Source organism: Atractosteus spatula, chromosome 27, assembly GCF_055471065.1.
Source record: "Atractosteus spatula isolate fAtrSpa1 chromosome 27, fAtrSpa1.hap1, whole genome shotgun sequence".
Classification (NCBI taxonomy): domain Eukaryota; kingdom Metazoa; phylum Chordata; class Actinopteri; order Semionotiformes; family Lepisosteidae; genus Atractosteus; species Atractosteus spatula.
Window position 1 is genome coordinate 8,093,044 of NC_142732.1, and position 18,145 is coordinate 8,111,188.

At 48.5% G+C, this 18,145-nt stretch overlaps 2 protein-coding genes across 6 annotated transcripts in view; one reads left to right on the forward strand and one right to left on the reverse strand.

The window, feature by feature from the left end:
- The window catches only part of acaca (acetyl-CoA carboxylase alpha), a 79,550-nt gene that overhangs the window by 60,780 nt on the left and 625 nt on the right, over positions 1-18,145 (reverse strand). For all 3 annotated transcript variants that reach the window (XM_088906652.1, XM_088906651.1, XM_088906650.1), the window contains exons 2-22: positions 16,069-16,324; positions 11,865-11,997; positions 11,630-11,768; positions 10,718-10,827; positions 10,510-10,591; positions 10,134-10,232; positions 9,657-9,763; positions 9,084-9,194; positions 8,762-8,971; positions 8,148-8,318; positions 6,109-6,270; positions 5,663-5,826; positions 5,241-5,391; positions 5,018-5,121; positions 4,817-4,898; positions 3,914-4,059; positions 3,512-3,662; positions 2,553-2,687; positions 2,081-2,227; positions 1,708-1,896; positions 1,142-1,242 (exon numbers count right to left, since the gene is read on the reverse strand). In XM_088906652.1, coding sequence (XP_088762778.1) covers positions 1,142-1,242; positions 1,708-1,896; positions 2,081-2,227; positions 2,553-2,687; positions 3,512-3,662; positions 3,914-4,059; positions 4,817-4,898; positions 5,018-5,121; positions 5,241-5,391; positions 5,663-5,826; positions 6,109-6,270; positions 8,148-8,318; positions 8,762-8,971; positions 9,084-9,194; positions 9,657-9,763; positions 10,134-10,232; positions 10,510-10,591; positions 10,718-10,827; positions 11,630-11,768; positions 11,865-11,997; positions 16,069-16,295 — 2,921 coding nt within the window. In that variant the 5' untranslated portion in view covers positions 16,296-16,324. The remainder of the gene's footprint in view (positions 1-1,141; positions 1,243-1,707; positions 1,897-2,080; positions 2,228-2,552; positions 2,688-3,511; positions 3,663-3,913; positions 4,060-4,816; positions 4,899-5,017; positions 5,122-5,240; positions 5,392-5,662; positions 5,827-6,108; positions 6,271-8,147; positions 8,319-8,761; positions 8,972-9,083; positions 9,195-9,656; positions 9,764-10,133; positions 10,233-10,509; positions 10,592-10,717; positions 10,828-11,629; positions 11,769-11,864; positions 11,998-16,068; positions 16,325-18,145) is intronic.
- Positions 17,416-18,145, forward strand: part of brip1 (BRCA1 interacting DNA helicase 1) — a 42,359-nt gene continuing 41,629 nt past the window's right edge. For 2 of the 3 annotated variants that reach the window (XM_088906655.1, XM_088906657.1), the window contains exon 1: positions 17,416-17,642. The gene's annotated coding sequence lies outside the window, so the exon portion shown is untranslated. Of the gene's footprint in view, positions 17,643-17,938; positions 18,026-18,145 lie in introns of those variants that run through there. The other variant, XM_088906656.1, reaches the window with a different exon arrangement.

Genomic DNA, 18,145 nt, shown 5'->3' on the forward strand with positions numbered 1-18,145 from the left:
ATGAGCTCAGGGCGATGAGCTGAGATGAGCACAGGAAGAATTAGGGCAGAGAGAGGGGCTGAGATGAGCTCAGGGTAACTTTGGGGCAGAGAGACAAATAGGAAATGAGCTCGGGACAGCTTGAGACACAGTCATGTAGACATGTGCACAAACATCCAGTGGAATTTGTGAACCAGCTATGTCTTTTTTAACTAATTGATAATCAACTACAGGCCCAATGTCATAAAGCATAGCCACAATATTAATGTTACAAAGTCAATAAATATTTAATATGTCTTCGAGGAGTCTTTCATTATGAACTGGTGACATATGAAGATTTCATTGTGTTGTTTTATTATCAAGATAAAATAGACATAAGTTTAGTGGCGAAAAATTATACAAAATTTCTTATGAATGTTAACCAAAGACTTATGCATGTTAAGTGTTTTGCTCCAGATGGGAAGACGGAGGTAAAATGAGACAGGATGGCCGGTGTAAATCTCTCTCAATGAACTGTGCCTCACTAAGGAAGACTGCAGCGTGTATTGTACAGTCAAGAGACTTCCACCAAGAGTAACAGCCAGAGCCTCAGACACAGTGGTTATCCCACCATGGTGAACAGGCCGGAGTCTTAGCACTGTCATTACACCCACAAGGATAACTACAAGTGTCCTGCACACCCAGGGACTGGAAGAGAAGTGGTTATTTCAGCAGTCTTTCTTGAATTCCTAACAGAGCCACAGACAGAGGATTCTGTTCAGCTACCAAAAAACTGCTCTAGCCCCAAACAGACTCCAGTTAATTTTCCAAAAAGCACGGCCCAGAGGATTCAAAACCACTGTGTCTTCAAACCACAAATTAAAAACCTGGTGCTGTACGCCTGCTTCTTCTTTCCAAAGGAATGCTGCCATTGAAGAAGGGGTCTGTAATCTGGGGAATGACAGATGGGGCAAAGGATTCCATCCTGGCAGATAGCAATCAAAGTGAAAGAAAAACACCCATCGTTTAACTTCTGTGTTCTGTATCTGCATTGTCCCTTGCGAGGGTTTTCACCTTCACAATGTAAAGCGAGGGACCATGTTTTGCTCATAAAGCTGATAAAAAAAAATCACAATTCTGAACCCTCCACCCCAGGGGGCGTCCTGCCAGGCGTGCTACTCACTTCTGCACCAGCTGGACGATGCTCTGCGTGTTCATGAAGAAGACCTCTCTCTCGGATTTGCGGTTCAGCGTGGCAGCGTGGCTGTCCAGGATGTTGGCAATCTGAAAGCACGCGGATCAAGTCGTGAGAGCATGTGTTAATCTGGGGCTAGCACGGGCTGCGCAGGGCCCTTGTCTCCAAACTCGACACCGAACGGGGCTTCGCTGTCAAAAGCTGCTGTTCAGAACAACCTGGTCCCGCGGCGTCACCGCATATCGCAGTGAGGCGCAATGAAAACTTGCAAGAAGGGAGAGAAGCACTGACGTGCCACAAAAACAAAATGTTAAAACATAGTGAAAAATAGTGAAGGTCCAGAATTACATGAACATATGCACTCAAACATGCACATGACACCCCTGTTTTGCTTAAGAATTTTTTCTTAAGGCTGTCTATAATGTTTTACTCCATTGATTACATCTCCTGATATATTGAAATTAATTCTAGGTTATTTCCCACCACCATGAAGTGCAAAATTACCATGTAGATTTCTTAGCTTTAACAGTTTCAGTGCCCGCTATGTGCAGTACCTGCTGGCTGGGGAACTGGCAGAGCACGGAGGTGATGTTGCTAGCGTACTGTGCCATCTCTTTCTTGATGGCCTTCTCCACAGCGGGGGGGATACGGCCCGAGACACTGGTCATGATGTCCTGCAGCTCCAGCAGTGGGAGGGATGGGTCCCTCAGGGTCTTCATCAGCCTCTCCACCCACTCCTTCAGCTGCAACAACAGAGCGGGTCACCTCACTGTGGTCTTCCACTCTTGCTGCAGGGTATGGCCAGTGAGGGGCGAGGGCAGACTGAGGTGTACCGGGGAGTGCAGGGTGCCTGTGAAGTGACAATGGGCCTGACCTGCGTCTGCAGCGTGTGACCAGGGGGGTGGTGAGAGGATGGGGGGGGATCACCTTGGCACTGAAGAAGGGCTCGGGAAGACAGAAGCCATTCATGATGTTGACCAGGTGGTCCAGCGTGCTGTGGAAGACCCGGTGCAGCTTCTCTCCTCGCAGAGCCAGGGACTCGATCTGGGGCAGTGCTCCAGTGTGCAGCTCCGCCTGGATGCACACACACACACACGTCAGCACTTCACTGCACCTTGTGCAGGATTACTCTAACAGTTTAAACCTTAATGAGTTATTTTCTTCCCAAGATGTCAGGAGGTTCTGGATGCTGTATCCAAATAAAACAGAGCTGTTTTCAAATAGATTTCCTTTTTCAAATATACCACTATATAATTTCTTTTACCACCGCTAATTCTTGCTTGCATTTATTGTGCTTTCAACATGTTCCCTCAGGCCTGCGAAAAGGAAAACAGCCTCATTCCTAATCAGACGCAGCTGGTCTCCGGGTGTGCAAGGCTGCTGCTGTCTCGGGACTCACCTGCTGGACTCTGCTGGGGTCGTCCAGCTGCAGCTTCGCGATGACGCAGCCGGGATCCAGCACCGCCCCCGCGCGCTTCACGTAGTGGATACAGCCCGACTCTGCCGCCGTCAGGGTCATCACCATCTTCATCACCTGCCGGGAAGGGAGAGGCGCTGTGAGCACCCCGGGTGGCCGCTGGCTGAAGCCCTTTAAACGACTGCGGTACCACGGCAGCGTCACAGCGTAGCGCAGTGAAGCACAGCAAGAACTTGCATGGAGAGGGAGAAGCACTGACACCTCCCAGAAACAAAATGAGAAAATGTAGCAAACAAACCGAAGGTTCAGAATTACACGAAGATATGCAGTCAGACATGTACATGACACACATGTTTTGCTTAACAGATCTTTCTTGGGACCAGGATGGGCTTGATCTGAGTCACTAACTGACTGTGACCAGGACTCTCCTGCAGAACTCAGAGCCCCCCCAGTCCCTGTCTGACTCCCAAGTGGCATCGAGCAACTTGATCAGTGTTGCCAGGGGAAGAGTTGGAATTAGTCACTTAAGTGAGATGGCAATGAGAAGGTTTCTCATGCCGCTGCACTACTGCAGCTCCTCCCTATTGCTGTGCGCATCCGAGACAAAACCCACTTCCAGTCTACTGTTGTCTGAACCACCATGCTCCTGCCGGTCTTCAGTCTCTTGTCAGACAGGGAGTCACTTCCAGAGCCCATTCTACTCTCACCCTCAACTGTGAAATGATTGTCCTTCAGAACTCAGAGCCCCTCTGTCCCGGACTGTCTGACTCCCAAACGGCAGAGTGCAACTGGATCAGTGTTCCCAGGGGAAGTGAGACGGTGACCCCTTGACCTCTTCCTGACTCCGGGGGGGACATCAGCAAGGTGGATGTCTCCCCTTCAATCTGCACTGACTCCCAACGCTCCAGCACAGCACAGAACGTACGGAGTAGAAGGCTCACCTCTATCTCAGCGTAGCACTGTCCTGCGAAGACGTGCCCCCCGTCCTCCACCGTGTACTGGATCAGCTTCCCCGCGGAGGGGGAGCGCAGGAGTGAGGGGTCGTTCTCCTTCTCGAACACGCAGGTCTTGTTCCCGATCGTGATGCGATACCTTGGCAGGCAGCCGGGGGGAAACAGAGATGAGGACACGACAGAGAATGCAGGGATAGAATACAGCGTCAGTGTGAGTATGGGTGCACACAAGAGAAAGCACAGGGTTGATTTAAACCAATTTATATCAGCAGTTTCCAACATCACAGGAACCTGTTCCTGGAGTCATCTGTGGGACAAATTATTTACTCTGATTGTGCAGTGAGAGTGCAAGAGCAAGAGCTCGCAGTTACAGTGCCCAGTATCCACTACCTGTCCACCTCTTCCTTCATGTACGTTGTGTAACTGCTGCCATCGTAGGAGAGCAGGAGGCCGCCATCGCTCAGCCGGTGGACGTCCACCTCCACACACGAGTGATTCATGATCACCACATAGGAGTTGGGAGACTGACGGGTCACCTAGGGGCACAGGGGCAGAGTCTTATTCCCACGGCCAGCACAGGTTCCACCCAGACACAGTGCTGTACTGTATGTAACTTATTCACAATGTACAAAACTGACTCTTGCACTAGTTATCGAGAAGGATTACAAAGTAAACCTGTATTTTGTACTCTCGCCCCTACACTACCAGAGCTCCCTCTTGGACACCCTCCCTGTTGGTGCCATCTGCTCACTCCAGCTCACCCAGAATTCACCTGGTCACTACTCTTCCTTGGTTTCCTCATGCCGCTGCACTACTGCAGCTCCTCCCTATTGCTGCGCACATCTGAGACAGAACCCACTTCCAGTCTACTGTTGTCTGAACCACCATGCTCCTGCCGGTCTTCAGTCTCTTCATCTCCTGCCACACCCTGTCTCCCTTCTTCTTGTTCTGTCAGACAGGGAGTCCCTTCCAGAGCCCATTCTACTCTCACCCTCAACTGTGAAATGATTGTCCCGCAGAACTCAGAGCCCCTCTGTCCCGGACTGCCTTTCAGAGCCTGCTCAAAACTCTTCTGTTCAGCCAGTAAGTGTAACTTCTCAGCTGTCATCTGCATCCTGCAATAACTCTTGTACTGCACTGCTTTTAATTCTCACACTGGTAATGTGAAATGCTGATGGCACTTACTATATACAATGCTGGCATGTACTCATGCTAAGTGGTTACTTATTATTGTCAACATGATATATATATGAAGGCCCTGACCCGCCTGTTACCCAGAAGGCAGTGTTTTACCTTCAGCGCGTATTTGGTGGCCTCGTAAATGAGCTCCACGTCCACAGTGTTGAGGAGAGTGTGAGCGGGCAGCACCTGACCCCTAGGGAGAAAACAGACGGGAAACTCAGATCAATGTGGCCGGTGCCAAGTAAGGCTTGGCTGTGTAGCTGTTTGCAAAAAAAGGACTGCCCTTCAGCCAACCCTGCCCTGGCTCCCTACCTTTCCAGCGAGTGAAGGAAGTTTGAGACGCTGTTCCTTAAACTGATGTCGGCAACATGGAGGGCTCCGCACACTATACCCAGCATGGTGTCCGGTCGCTCTGCCTAATAAACACAGAGGAGAATCCCTCGCTTACAAACACAACTGAGACAAGAGGAAAATCGTGATGCAAACGAAGCTGAAAGCCTGTAGACAAAGACGGGCAGGACAGGCGCTCCACTACCTGCACTTTCTCGGAGATGAGCCGGTCCAGCCAGCCCGTGTCGATGCTGTTGTGCTGGAAGCTCTCCGTTTCCAGCAGTTTGATGAGGTACTCCACCGTGGTCCTGAAATCCCCGCGGATAGACAGTTCCTTCAGGGCCACCACCATGTTCCTGAGGGGCAACAAACAGACCCCATGTTACTGAGGGGCAAGGGCACTCTGTGCAGCTGAGGGCAAACAGAGAGTGGGTATACTATTGAAAGGCAAAATCAAAACTTACGACAACAGCCAATGACATTGATTTTATGCAGAGGAAAAGGGTGGTGTTTGTAAAACTTTTAAAAAAACAGTTTGAAGAAGGAATGGCTTTTGGTAGAGTGTGGATAAACACATACACAGAGGAGAGAGAGTGAGAGTCAGTGGGGGAGAGACAGGAAACTCACGAGATAGCCTCCTCGCGGTTTTCCCCCCAGGAGAAGCAGTGTCCGAATTGCGAGTCGGCAAATTCGTGCAGCCCACCGGCAGCCGCCACGCTGAAATACCCCCAGACGTTCTTGCTGCTGCGGAAATTCAGCTCCTGCACGGTGCCCGAGCTGGGCTTGAACCCCTGCAAGGCCAGGCAGACAAGCCAGAGTTACCGGGGGACAGTGACACACACATACACCGCAGCACAACAGGGGTGTCCCAGCTCAACTCCACCATGCTAGCAGGGAACTCTGGGATTGCACGATAAAGACTTCTGAATGTTCCTCCTTAACTCAAATGGTGAACCAATTCCCCGCCTTTCCACCTTTTTGGTTGTGAACTGGGGCTGCTGGCACTGAACTGCTGCCAGCCAAATGGGTCCAAATGGGTTTACTTTGTGTAAAAATGCAAGGCATTACCGTACCTCGTCGGGGTTCTCGCTGGTGATGCGAGCAGCGATCACATGGCCACGTGGAGAGGGCGCCGTGGACAAGCCCTCGAAGTCGATGGGCGAGTCGCCCCATGGCTGCAGCCCATACAGCATCCGGATGTCCTTGATCCTTTGCAGGGGGATCCCCATGGCGATCTGTACGGGGGAGAGCCAAGAGCGGACCGAGGCCTGCTGATTAAGCCTTTCTTTAAAGCAGCTGACAATGCTTTTACTGCAGGCAACTGAATTTGATTTGGAATTTTATGAGGCAGATCTCACCAGTCACTGGAAGAAGTCTTTATACAGAAACACAAACACGGTATGTTAGGTACATGAGCTTCTTTTGAATGCCCTATAAAACCTAATAAAACTACAGTAGAGGTAGTTCTTGATTTAGTGATTTAATTTGCATGTTTTGGCTTAACACGTCTCATTCAAATATTGTATACCATTTCTTAATTTAGGACAAATTAATTCTCAGTTTAACATGCTTTGTTGCTGTTAGGTGCGCAAATAGAATACACTGAATGAACAGTGGAACACGACCCAGAGGGCAGTGCGGAACAAGCCCAGCCCTGCTGTTTATTATTGCAGAAAAGTGAAAAAAAATCTATACAACCCTAAAACAAAGTAAGCTACTGTGGGAACAAATGTGGGAAAACAATCAGACAGAATCATAAGTAAAGCAAAGCAAAAATATTTTTAAGGTTACTTAAATACTTCAAAACATTGGGATTTAAAAAGATCACAGAGAGTAAAAGGACATGAACAGAACTGCACAGTCCAGATGTGTCTGTAAGCGCGGCAGCATGACTCAAGCATTTCCCACACCACTCCTACCCACCACTAACCATGGTCTGACCTCCCATGGCACCGCCAGACTTCAACAGGCACTTCACTTCAAAATGACTTTTAGTACAGCACCATGGAAATAGCTTAGATTAGAAAAAGTCAATCCTCTGGTTGGAAATGAACCCAGGACATACCCCCCCCCCATTGACTTGCATTTCATTTGGGACTTAGTTTTTAAGTTAAACATTTTTTGAATAACACAAAAAATGTTACGAAAATTTAGGCAGCATTCCCGAACCTAGATCCGAGAAAAATCAGTATCAGTATTGCTAATGTCCAGTAGATGGCAATGAAGGCATGACTTATAGTGAGTATAAAAATCTTTGTTTTCTAGAAATATATTAAACTTGTATTAGTTTTAGAACTATTAGTTTTATCTCAACTTTAAACCCTTGTGCCAAACTCATTTATTTATTCATTGATCCTTAGTATGGGCATTTTATTTTCCCTTTTCCTTCAATTAGACACAGAATCCTGAGAATGTGGGCACATTTGACAGTGCAAGCTACAGTCACATCTATCAATTGGCGTGCACACAATAAATGCTCCTAGAGTACCCGGCTGTATAATCCCTCAGCAATTCTTATTTAACACAATGAAAACTGGAATCTTGGCTGATCTACAGTAGACTGCAAGGCAATGAGAGAGGCAACCTTTGTGCAGTACGGTCTGCGCTCCTATGTAGAACACTGCCACAGAGGCCCTCTGACAGCTGACCTACATTGCCCAGTCACGTGACTCTGCATTTCTTTAGTGGGGGGGTGGGGGGAACTAGCTGGAACTGGCTGCAAAGGCAGCCTCCTCCCCGGTTTCCACAGCGACTGAGCCCTCGCAGCGCTCGCCCGTGGAGATGGAGAGCGAGCCGTGAGGCCGTGCTGGGGTTGCCTGCTGTAGTGCAGACAGCAGGGTGCATGTTACACCACATGGTCTCAGCTACTGCATCAGCTGACAAGGCCCCGGGACAGAAGAATCACTTCTGCCCTGAAAAGCCAACAGAAGGTTCAGGAGGAGGTAAGATCCGGAGAGTTCACAGCTCGCATAATTAGTTTCCAGTGGCAATGAAACTAGTTCTGTTGCTGGATGAGTAGGGATCTTTCTTTGGCCATTGTGAACTCTCTGAGGCATTACCTGCAGGGAAGCCATGTTTGTCTGCATTGATGCCCGCGTCCTCCCACTCTCACCTGTAGCTGTGCAGCGGGCAAGTTGACATCGGCCACCATCTCCGTGCAGGGGTGCTCCACCTGCAGCCGGGGATTGAGCTCCAAGAAGTAGAAGCTGCCATCTTGGCTGTACAGGTACTCCACTGTGCCAGCGCTGACGTAGCCCACCATCTTCGCCAGCTTCACGGCACACTGCCAAGACAGGGGCCAATTAAAACCCACAACAACTGCCAGCACTCCTGACCAGCAGGCATCACCCTTCTTACTTAAACATTGTTCCAGCAGCAGCAGAAGTCTGCAAATAAGAGGATTCATACATAAAATAACAGCAATTTACCAGGAGCTACTGAGGATATAGCACTTAAATGACTGAATTAAAAAGACCCTTGTAACAGGAAAGTACATATCTGACAGTGGGCTCATTTTAATAGTCCCGGTAGGCATTTCTAATACTTGAAGAGCGCTTTGTGGTCACAGGATGGGGAAGAGTAAGCTGGATAACGAGGGACGGACTAACAACCTGAGGGAGGTTTTGCCTAGCACCCTCTCTCCCCTTCCCTACTCCATCTGCCCTCTGCACATGTTCACTCTCCTTAATATCTTCCATAATCAGCGCGGTGGTCCCTGTCCATTACCTTCTCCATGTTCTCGAACACAGCACATGTGGCGATAGTGGCGGGGGCCTCCTCAATGATCTTCTGGTGGCGCCGCTGCACAGAACAGTCACGGCCGAAGAGCGAGATGGCATTGCCATACTGATCGGCCAGGATCTGGACTTCCAGGTGCCTCGCGTGCTTCGCCAGTCGCATCACGAAGATAGGAGAGCCGGGCACCTCTGTCTGGACCTGAGACGACCAGCACAAAGGGCATTAACTTGCAGCTGCAAACACAGCTGATCAACCTGCTTGGACGGCAATGCACTCTACAACAGCATCCAGTCCGAATGGACACACTCACCTGTCTGAAGAGGTTAGGGAAGTCATCTGCGCTGTTCACTTTACGGATGCCCTTTCCTCCCCCGCCTTCCGAGGCCTTCACCATCACAGGGTAGCCCACTTTCTCTGCAGCCTGCAGGGGTCAGTAGAGAGTCACCCAAATACCCATACTGCACTGGTCCTTAATATGTACAATTGAACACAAGCAAGGCTGCTTAATCTCATGCAGGCCTAAAGAAGAAAATGGTGTGCAATCTACAAATCTACAAATTCAAAGACCCCAAAGCAACGATTTATCAGTGATCTCTACCAGTGGGCCCCAACCCAGATCACTAAAAATAGGCATTACTTAAGTGGGAAGAACAAAGAAGAGAGAAAATTTTCTCCTTGCGTTTATCTTGGTATCCAACCTTAAGCCTTTCTGTCGAGAATTCAGAAGCCACACAGCAAAAGTTTTCAATGCAGAGAATTTAAAAGAGAAGGATGGTATTTCTGTTCAGCCTATCTTAACAGACGCAGTAAAGCAGTAGTGATATCTACATTTGTGTGGACATTCCCCAGTTAATATATGGAATTATCTGTGGGCCTTGGTTACCTGTAGTCCCTCCTCCATGTCATGGATGCAGCCCTGCTCATACAGCTCAGGGGGCACTTTGATGATCCTCTTCTTCTGGTCACTGTCTGACCACTCCACTGTCAGCCCTGCAGAGAGCACACGTGTGCACACCATTCACTGCAGGCTCAGCCAGGTAAGCACACAGTAAACACCCCCTCTGCTGTCCTATAAAGGTGTAGCATGCAATTCCAGTGCATAGAAATTTGTGAACTGTTTGTCACATGTCTTTTGTATGCAGTGTTACTGTCTAATTGCAATCAGAAATATATGAACAGAGGCTCTTCAGCTGTGACACTGGCTCAGATTTGATTGTTTAAAAAGTCTGATCCATCATACAACAGTATTGTATATTCATATACTTCTTTTAACACTTAATTTGAAATTGATTCCATGTGGAAGGAGCTCTGTCCCATGACATAGAGCACTACAGTAGGCACACACAAGGCAAACTCTTACCAGTCCCACTCCAGGGCAGCGTGGGAATGCCCGCTGTCTGTGCTACGATGGATGAGGCGATCTTATCTCCCAGCGCCCACATGGCCTGGCTGGGTGGACCTGCAGAGGGAACACATGACTGCAGTGAGGGCCAAAAAAAACTCTAAATGCATTAAAAACCCTTCTCTGTATCAACTCAGGTTATCAGACGTCCCAGTGAAAGCACTGTTCATTGCCTATTATTTCATACACCATTGCGGTGTGCCACTTTAAATGTTTTATTCCTCTGTCTCTTCTGTAAAAGATTACTTGCCATACGTATCACAATGGGGGGCAGAAACACGGACTTCCTCTCCCGGAAGGGAGAGGGATGGGCGGCGGGGGCAATCTGTCTTACCCATGAAGGCAATGCCATTCTTGTGCAGCAGCTCTGGGAGCTTGGGATTCTCCGAGGCATGGCCCCAGCCTGCCCACACCGCCTAGGAAAACAGCAGAGGGGGTCAAACAGCAGACTCAGCCCTGTGACACGAGGCATTCAAATACACAGGTACTGTATTCCAATGCAATAACTAGTTTCTGACACTGCTTTTTCACATCAGTCCTACCTGCACGGGGATGCGCTTGGCGATGTCCAGAATGAGCTCCACATTGGCGTAGTTGTTGTTATTAGGTCCTCCAGGTACGGGCACATAGTGGTCCGCCATTTTAATGTACTCTGCACAGAACAAACGCCCATGGCAGTGGGCACGCTGGTCAGCACAGGACAAGAGGCTCTCAGCCAAGAAATGCTTCCGAGTTTCTGATTTCAACAGAAACAGCCACAAGCACTGTCCAGCCTCCATCGCTGAATACCGCGGGCCAGAAGTGATACCACAAGATCACACCTGGCCTGAATCTTCTGCCTCTTTCTCTCCAGATGCTTAATAAGCCGAAGGCCTATATTATATATATATCCCATGACGAAGTATTAAAATGAAACAGCTAATAATCAATTGCACTGCAACTAAAAGTGAGGTTTAAATGTAATTAAAACAGCCATGTTTAATATCAACTGATCATTTGTCATCCGATTCTGATTTTAAAATATCCAGCACTGTGCTTTTAGCAGAAGATGCAGGTTGAAATCTCTTTGACCAGTAAGTGCCCATAAAGCATGGATTAGAGTCTAATATCATGCCTGACACGTCTGCTGCAGAGCACCAGAGACAGAGACGCCCTCAACCTGGGAAAACAGCCAGCCGGATCAGCACGGCTTTCAAACCACACCCTGCATCGCTTCATCCGAAACGCAATATTGACTCTCTGCTATCACTGAATGCAGTACACTTCCATGCCACCGACCAAAGCACGTTGTTTTAAAGGGCCAGGCTGGATATTGCAACACCTGCACGACAAATACAAACCTCTGGTGATCCCCGGAGGCAGTTTGTTTAAACACAGCTTTTCTTCTGTCCACCACTACTCTGTGTTTAGTCACTATGCCCCCACACCCCCTGCACCCTCCACCTCCCACTCACCCGCATTGGCCTTCAGGTCCTCGGGGGTTACCATGACGACAAAGCGAATGGCGCGCTCATTCCGGAACATCTCGTAGGCCCAGCGGCGGATAGACCGCATGCACTTCACCGCGGCGATGCCGTTGTTGGCGATGAGAACCTACCAACGCAAGACGGCGACAGCTCAGCTGGCTGGCACGGTGAAGGGGAACACCCCCGGAAGAGCCACCCCGCCCCCTGCGCTTTCGTCACCCACCTTCTCGATGACCTTGTTGCCTCCGAAGCGCGTGACGAATTCCGCGGGGGAGGCCACGGTGAAGTCTCTCTGCAGGTCGATGCGCCTTCGATCGCGGCCCTGCTTCACCAGGTGGAGCCCCGACATGCTGGGCCTGTAGGGCGGCGACAGAGAGCACACATTTACGCATCCTGACGCCTGGTGCCTGCAGTCTGCGGAGCAGGGGACAGCTTCTTGATCCCTCCTTCACCTATACCCCCCCCCAGGACAGTATTGAGGTCACTGTCTGTGATCTGATCTGCTGTTATTTTAACTACTTTATTGTGTTTCCTTAGGCCAACATTTTGTATTTAATATGTTGCAATGAAGATGTGGAACTCAGTAATTACAGGCTTCAGGAGACATACAATCACAGTCGCTGTGGAGATTAGTAAGATTACAGTATCTCAAAGCAGGCTGCAGGGTGTGTCCGTATTTGCAAATTCACTGTAGTCCTGTACCCTTAAAGCACCCTTATAACTCCCTGTGAGAGAAACACTAATTTATGATACATATATGCCAGCTGCATATTATACATATTTTAAGACATATTTGTTTTATATATTTAAAACATATTTATATAACACAGCCTCTTCTTAAATCATTTTTAGTTTGCTTTTATATATTTTAATTTGGATCTTATCGCTGTACAGTATTCTGATCAACTATGCTTTTTTTAAAAAACAGTTTTTATTTTATGCTGCTTTTGCAAAGATTATGGAATGTGGAATGATAACAACAAAGATAGTAAGGAACCAGTAGGGATTAATTCTGCATCTAGAGTTGAAATGTGTTTTTTTGTCTTCCTTCTACTTTTCCACGTGGAATTAACGTGGGTTCCTTGGCCACCCACACGCTGCCACACAGCGTCACTCCCGCCCATGAAAATAAGATGATGATTTTTTTACCCTATAGCACACTTCCTCTGCCCTGAGGCCTTCCCCGAATTTAATCATACAACAAGGTTCCTGCTGCCGGGGGAAACAAACCCTCAGTCTTTCTGTGATTTAAAAAGGCTACAATGGGCAATGGACACAAACAACACTGTACCATAAAAACCCAGAAAACACCCTCTGCAAGGGCTCATTTCCTTGCACAACAAGAAGCGATGGAAGATTAACGGGCAGGGAGTGGGAGCACACTCCGCGTTGATGAGTGAGCGGGCAAGGGTGGCCACCACACAGCAGGACACCACAATAAACTCCACTGTCCCGGCAGACAGTCCCCTTACTGTCAGTTACAGAGGAAACCCAAACAGTAACAGCTCTTGCTAACAGAAGACAGCGTCTTCCATTGTAGCAGCAGCCAGAGATACCCTGGAGGAAATACTTGATTTATTTGTTCTTTTTCGCGTTAACCTCTTAATATCCTAGCAATCAGACAGATGAGCAGTCAAACAGTGATGCTTCTGTGATGCGTTGAATGCAAAGTAAATCCTCTATAGCATGGGCCTGTGAGCCTGAGCAGGACTCTGTGATCGAACAACAGCAGGGTGTTAATGCGCAGACTGTGCGTCATTCTCTCCCTCAGCCTCGGTGATTTAATGCCACAACACAGCCACAGACCCACCTTCCCTCATGCTGTAAGCCAATGAGGAGGTCTGGGTGGTCCTTGATATTTCAAGAGAAGGCATGTCAGCAGTTCCAGCTGTTGTTTGGCCAGATACAGTGGTCCGACCTGGCTGGGAGGGGAGGGGGACAGTCTTTCATCACTGTGGAACACTGGCGCATGCTGGGGGGGTCGGGGTCAAAGGGGTGTCTCAGCCACCGCAGGTCATTACCAGCCCTCCAGGCCATACAGTACAGGCCCCACTCCAAATCTGAATTACACAATGGTCTGTTTTTGCCAGGCAGAGGACTCTCTCCTCCAACAGGGAAGAGGGGGCGGTTATGCTGCTGGCCTGAGATGTTTCTCAATGTCCTGTATTTCCAGTTTCTCACCCCCCCCCTCCACCTCACTATGTGAAGTGGCACTGCTGGTCCAGACAAAAGAATAAGCAATCTTTATGCATACCTAGAATTGTGTACAAACCCTGAAACAACACTGAGCAGCAATTAGCAACTGCTAGAATGAGTATGATGCCCAATAGATTCACTCAACAAAAGATAGAGGCCCACAGCCTAATTATTATAAGAATTCATTGCATTTATATAGTGCTTTTTTAATTCAAAGGACTTTGAAAAAAACAAAACAAAAACACTAAGGAATGTTAATAGAGAAATCAGACTTAAGACACTTTGGCTTCACCTGCTTGGCTGAGAACAGATCTGTGGCCGTGCTGCAGAAAACGACAATGCACCCAGACCAGCAACACACACTCGCAGCAAAGCATGGAAGGGGAACCTGCTGCACTGTAATTTGGGGTGACACTACCAGCCCTCTCACGTCTGAACGTGTTCAGAAAAAAAACCAAGGTGGTGCACCACAGTTTTGCAGGTAAGATACTGCTTAGGCATAACATAATGCAGAAATACTGGTAACCAACCATTATACAAAATAGTAAGGTTTATATTTCAGAGCAGCCTACAGCTGTGGGCTACTGTTTCCTTCTGAATTTCTACACACCTGGAAAGCATCAGTCCTACCTCCAGCATGAGGCTGTTTTGTTTTTTCTTTATTTCTGTTTTTTGATGCTTATTTATGATAGCAATTCACCCTTACAAACAATCTTATGCATAGGCATACTTTCTGACTGCCATACTGGATTCTCTGGGGCCATGTGGCCCTGTACGGCACAGCCAGTACATCGCAGGTTAAAAGACATTGTCTGTTCTTACAGTGAATGTGCTGCTTTGGCCTCAGGAGACAGGTTTTGAGGTGGGACAAAGAGGGCTAAGGAAGTGTCTTCATTAAAATTACCCAAACCAAGAAGACCTTCTCCAAGGAGCAGAATTATCTACTCACACATTAATCTCATGTGCTCTTCAAAATAAATGTGTGCAGTGGACACATGACACTTGCACAAATAATCACAGGCTATGTGTAAGAAACAGAACGGTTGTGAGCACTGTGAAGGACTATGCTCTTCTGGTTAGAATAGCCCCAAGACACTAACAAATTCAGATTTCGCAGTGCTCAAAATGAATCTTTGTTTTTAATAAACAATCTGCAATAAACAGGTAGAGTGAAAATCAGCATTCCTCACTGATGTGTGCTAATGAAAAAAAAATGCATTCTTCCACATTAACAGGGAGCTTATAGATTCACACTATCCAATAACACTGCACGGTTGAGGGCAGCTTCCTCACACCCTGTTTCATGAAACTAGGCTCCATCAGTATTGTGAACATTAGTGCAAAAGAGACACAGCAAAGCACCTTCTGCGGGAAAATGCATTTATAAAAAAAAAAGGACAATTTGAGTCTAAAAAAATTTAAAAAGAACTGAGCTAGAGACGGTGGGGTAGGTAAATCTGACAGAAATGCGACTCAAAGGCTAAATGAAAGAACTGTTTTTCTAAAATGCTCTCCCCCAGCACAGAGCCAATGCAGGCTTGAATGAGCACAGGGCGCCAGGGGCTTGCAGAGCTTCATGCATGCAGGCTGTCGAACACGACAAAGAGAGGCCATGAAAAGAGGGCAGGATTGCAAGGGCGGCGGGATGCGGAAAAAAAAAGTCTGGGAATTCTGTGAAACGAGCAGAGCTGGGATCTCACACAGGCTGGTGAAGGACAGAGGCCTCTCACGACACCCTCTCAACTATTGTCACGCACACGCACTGCTGCTGCAGCGGCCCAATCTCAAATCTCAGAACGTTAACGACTGTTAAGTCTTTCAGTTTGCAGAAACACCTACAAGCCGGTATTCAGCCAGTGCACACCTACGAGTCCATGCTTTCTAATGCACGTAGCAAATGCAATCCTTGCACGTTAAGCACAATAAATCATTTGGAACAGAGACCAAAGTACTTTCTGTGCCACGAAAGAAAAACAGCAACCCTGAGAGAGCAAACAATCTTACAGAGCAGAAATGTGTGGATAGAGATAGAGAAAAGAAACTGGTATATTGATAAGACAAGTGGAGCTAGAAAAAGGGACAGGAAAAAGGAGAATAAGTGGAAGATGATGGCATTAGGGGAAGGGATAGAGAGAGAGGGATGAAGTCGAGAGTGGAACAGGAAGAGAGCGGGAGAGCAGTGGGTTCTAGAGCCAGGTGGAGAGAGAATGGGCCCGGGCCGCGAGGCTCACCTCATGTGGTGCAGGGGTCCGTCGAGGTGGTCGAAGCCCAGCTCGTACTGGCTGTCGGAGCTTACCGAGGACGGGGACAGCGAGCGCTCCTTGTCCCCCAACAGGTCCGCCTTGCCCAAGATCTCGTCCTCCGAGTTCTCCTCCGACACGGAGCCGATGATGAAGTGGGAGTGCAGGGCGGCGGGGGCCTCCGGCGGCTCCCCGGCAGGGTGGTCCTGCTCCGCCATGGCTGGGGGGCCCTGGCAGGCTGCGAGCACTGCGGGGGAGCAGCAGAGGTGGGGGGGGGACTGACAATCGGCCTGGACGGCAGCAGAAACCAGCCCCGTGCTCACGCTGTTGGGAAACACGCGCTCTAACCGGCTGGCCCACAAGGAGCGGGCAAGGACAGAGCCCATCTCCGCCAGCCAGCGCCAGGGTCATGAGCGGACTGTGTTTCTCGCCAGCTCTCACCACTGCCAGATTGCATCACAGCACTTCCACAGGCTGGAACTGGCTGCATGGGGATCTACTGTGTCTCCAGCTGCACTGCCACATACAGTACAAAAAGATGGCCACATGTTCCAAGATGGTTTAATTAGGTAAATTACCTGTGTTCCTTTCTGTTTTAATGATGTTGCCTCTGTTTAATTCATTTGTGATTCCTGCCCACCACTGCATCCAAACAAATCCCTTAAAAAACCATATTTTCTGTAAATGATATGCAAAGGGAGCTCAGCTGTTCTCTGTATTTACATACCAGCTGTCTCATGGAAAGAGACAGCAGGGTTTGCCTCCTCAAATCTGTGATGAAATCCCACAGTAAAAAAAAACACTCACTCAATGGTGGCCTTACACCCATTTGCCCACTACTCCTAATTATGAGACTCAACTGTCAGAGTCAATACTGTTGTTGATCTTTCAGCAACCCCACAGAGCTCTCCCACTCTACAGGAAAATGAACGTAGACCTTTCCCCAATGTTTCATTAATAATTACATCATAATTGTTACATCATACCTCACCACAGCAGTAATTATCGTGATGCCTACTACTACTACATCACAGTACCGCTCTTCACCGTAGTATTATAGTAATTATCATGATACACGATTATTACTGTATTACAGTACTTGTAAATATGATTTTTTTTCATACAAAGTCGTGCTACACTATAGCTGACCATGTGTTATGAAAAGGCAGTTAATCCATATTTAGGGCCACAACCTACCTCTAACCACTGATGGTCAGAAATGTCCCAACACTGAAGAAATTAATAATCATCAGAGGAAACTGGGCACAGATTTTAGAAGGCTTCCTACAGACTGCAGAGCTCCACGGGAATTAAAAACAAAAACGAAATTTTCCGTTCGGAGTTGAAGCCATTCCTACAACGACACCTAGGCAATGCCGCGGTCACATGTAAAACCTGTTGTAATATAACCGGTGTGTTGGCTATACGAAACCTTCTGGGCTTCCCTAGCGAGATGTGAGGGCGCTGGGAGCGGGAGTAGAGCGCCGCGGTGATTTCGCCGGAGCCGAGACCCGCCGGAGGGAGAGACCATCACTACCGGAAGTGGCCGTCGCGGCGGGTGACAGGTAGAGCCTCGCGCCGCGGCTCCCGCACGGGGCTCGCGAAACACGTGTCCCCGATCCCAGAAAGAGATCAGGACAGCTCCCTTTCTATTCCTGCTCTGCGACAGCCGCCGATGATTTGCCTGGCGTGACAGCAGGAGCGCTGCTCAGTACGGTACAGTGTCTGGCACAGAAGGCATGTTTATTCTTTGAACTACCACGTAAGCTAAATATCCAGTGTGGTTTTATTTTATTTTTTTTTTCCATTGAAAGAGGGATTCACAATAATTCGGTGCCGGCTCAGCTGTGAATAAATGAGCTCTTAATCCACTTCACGTGAAATACCAGGCTTACAACGCCGTCCCCCGGACTGCGAGTGATGCCAGAGGAGAGGATGAGTTCTTGAGGTAACCTTGGTGAACCAGTCAGACGCGCAGGATGTCGCAAGCGCCGGGCACGCCTCGCGGATCCAGTCCAACACGCTCCTCGGTGTGGGGCACGGCTACGATTGCCCTCACACGTGTTTC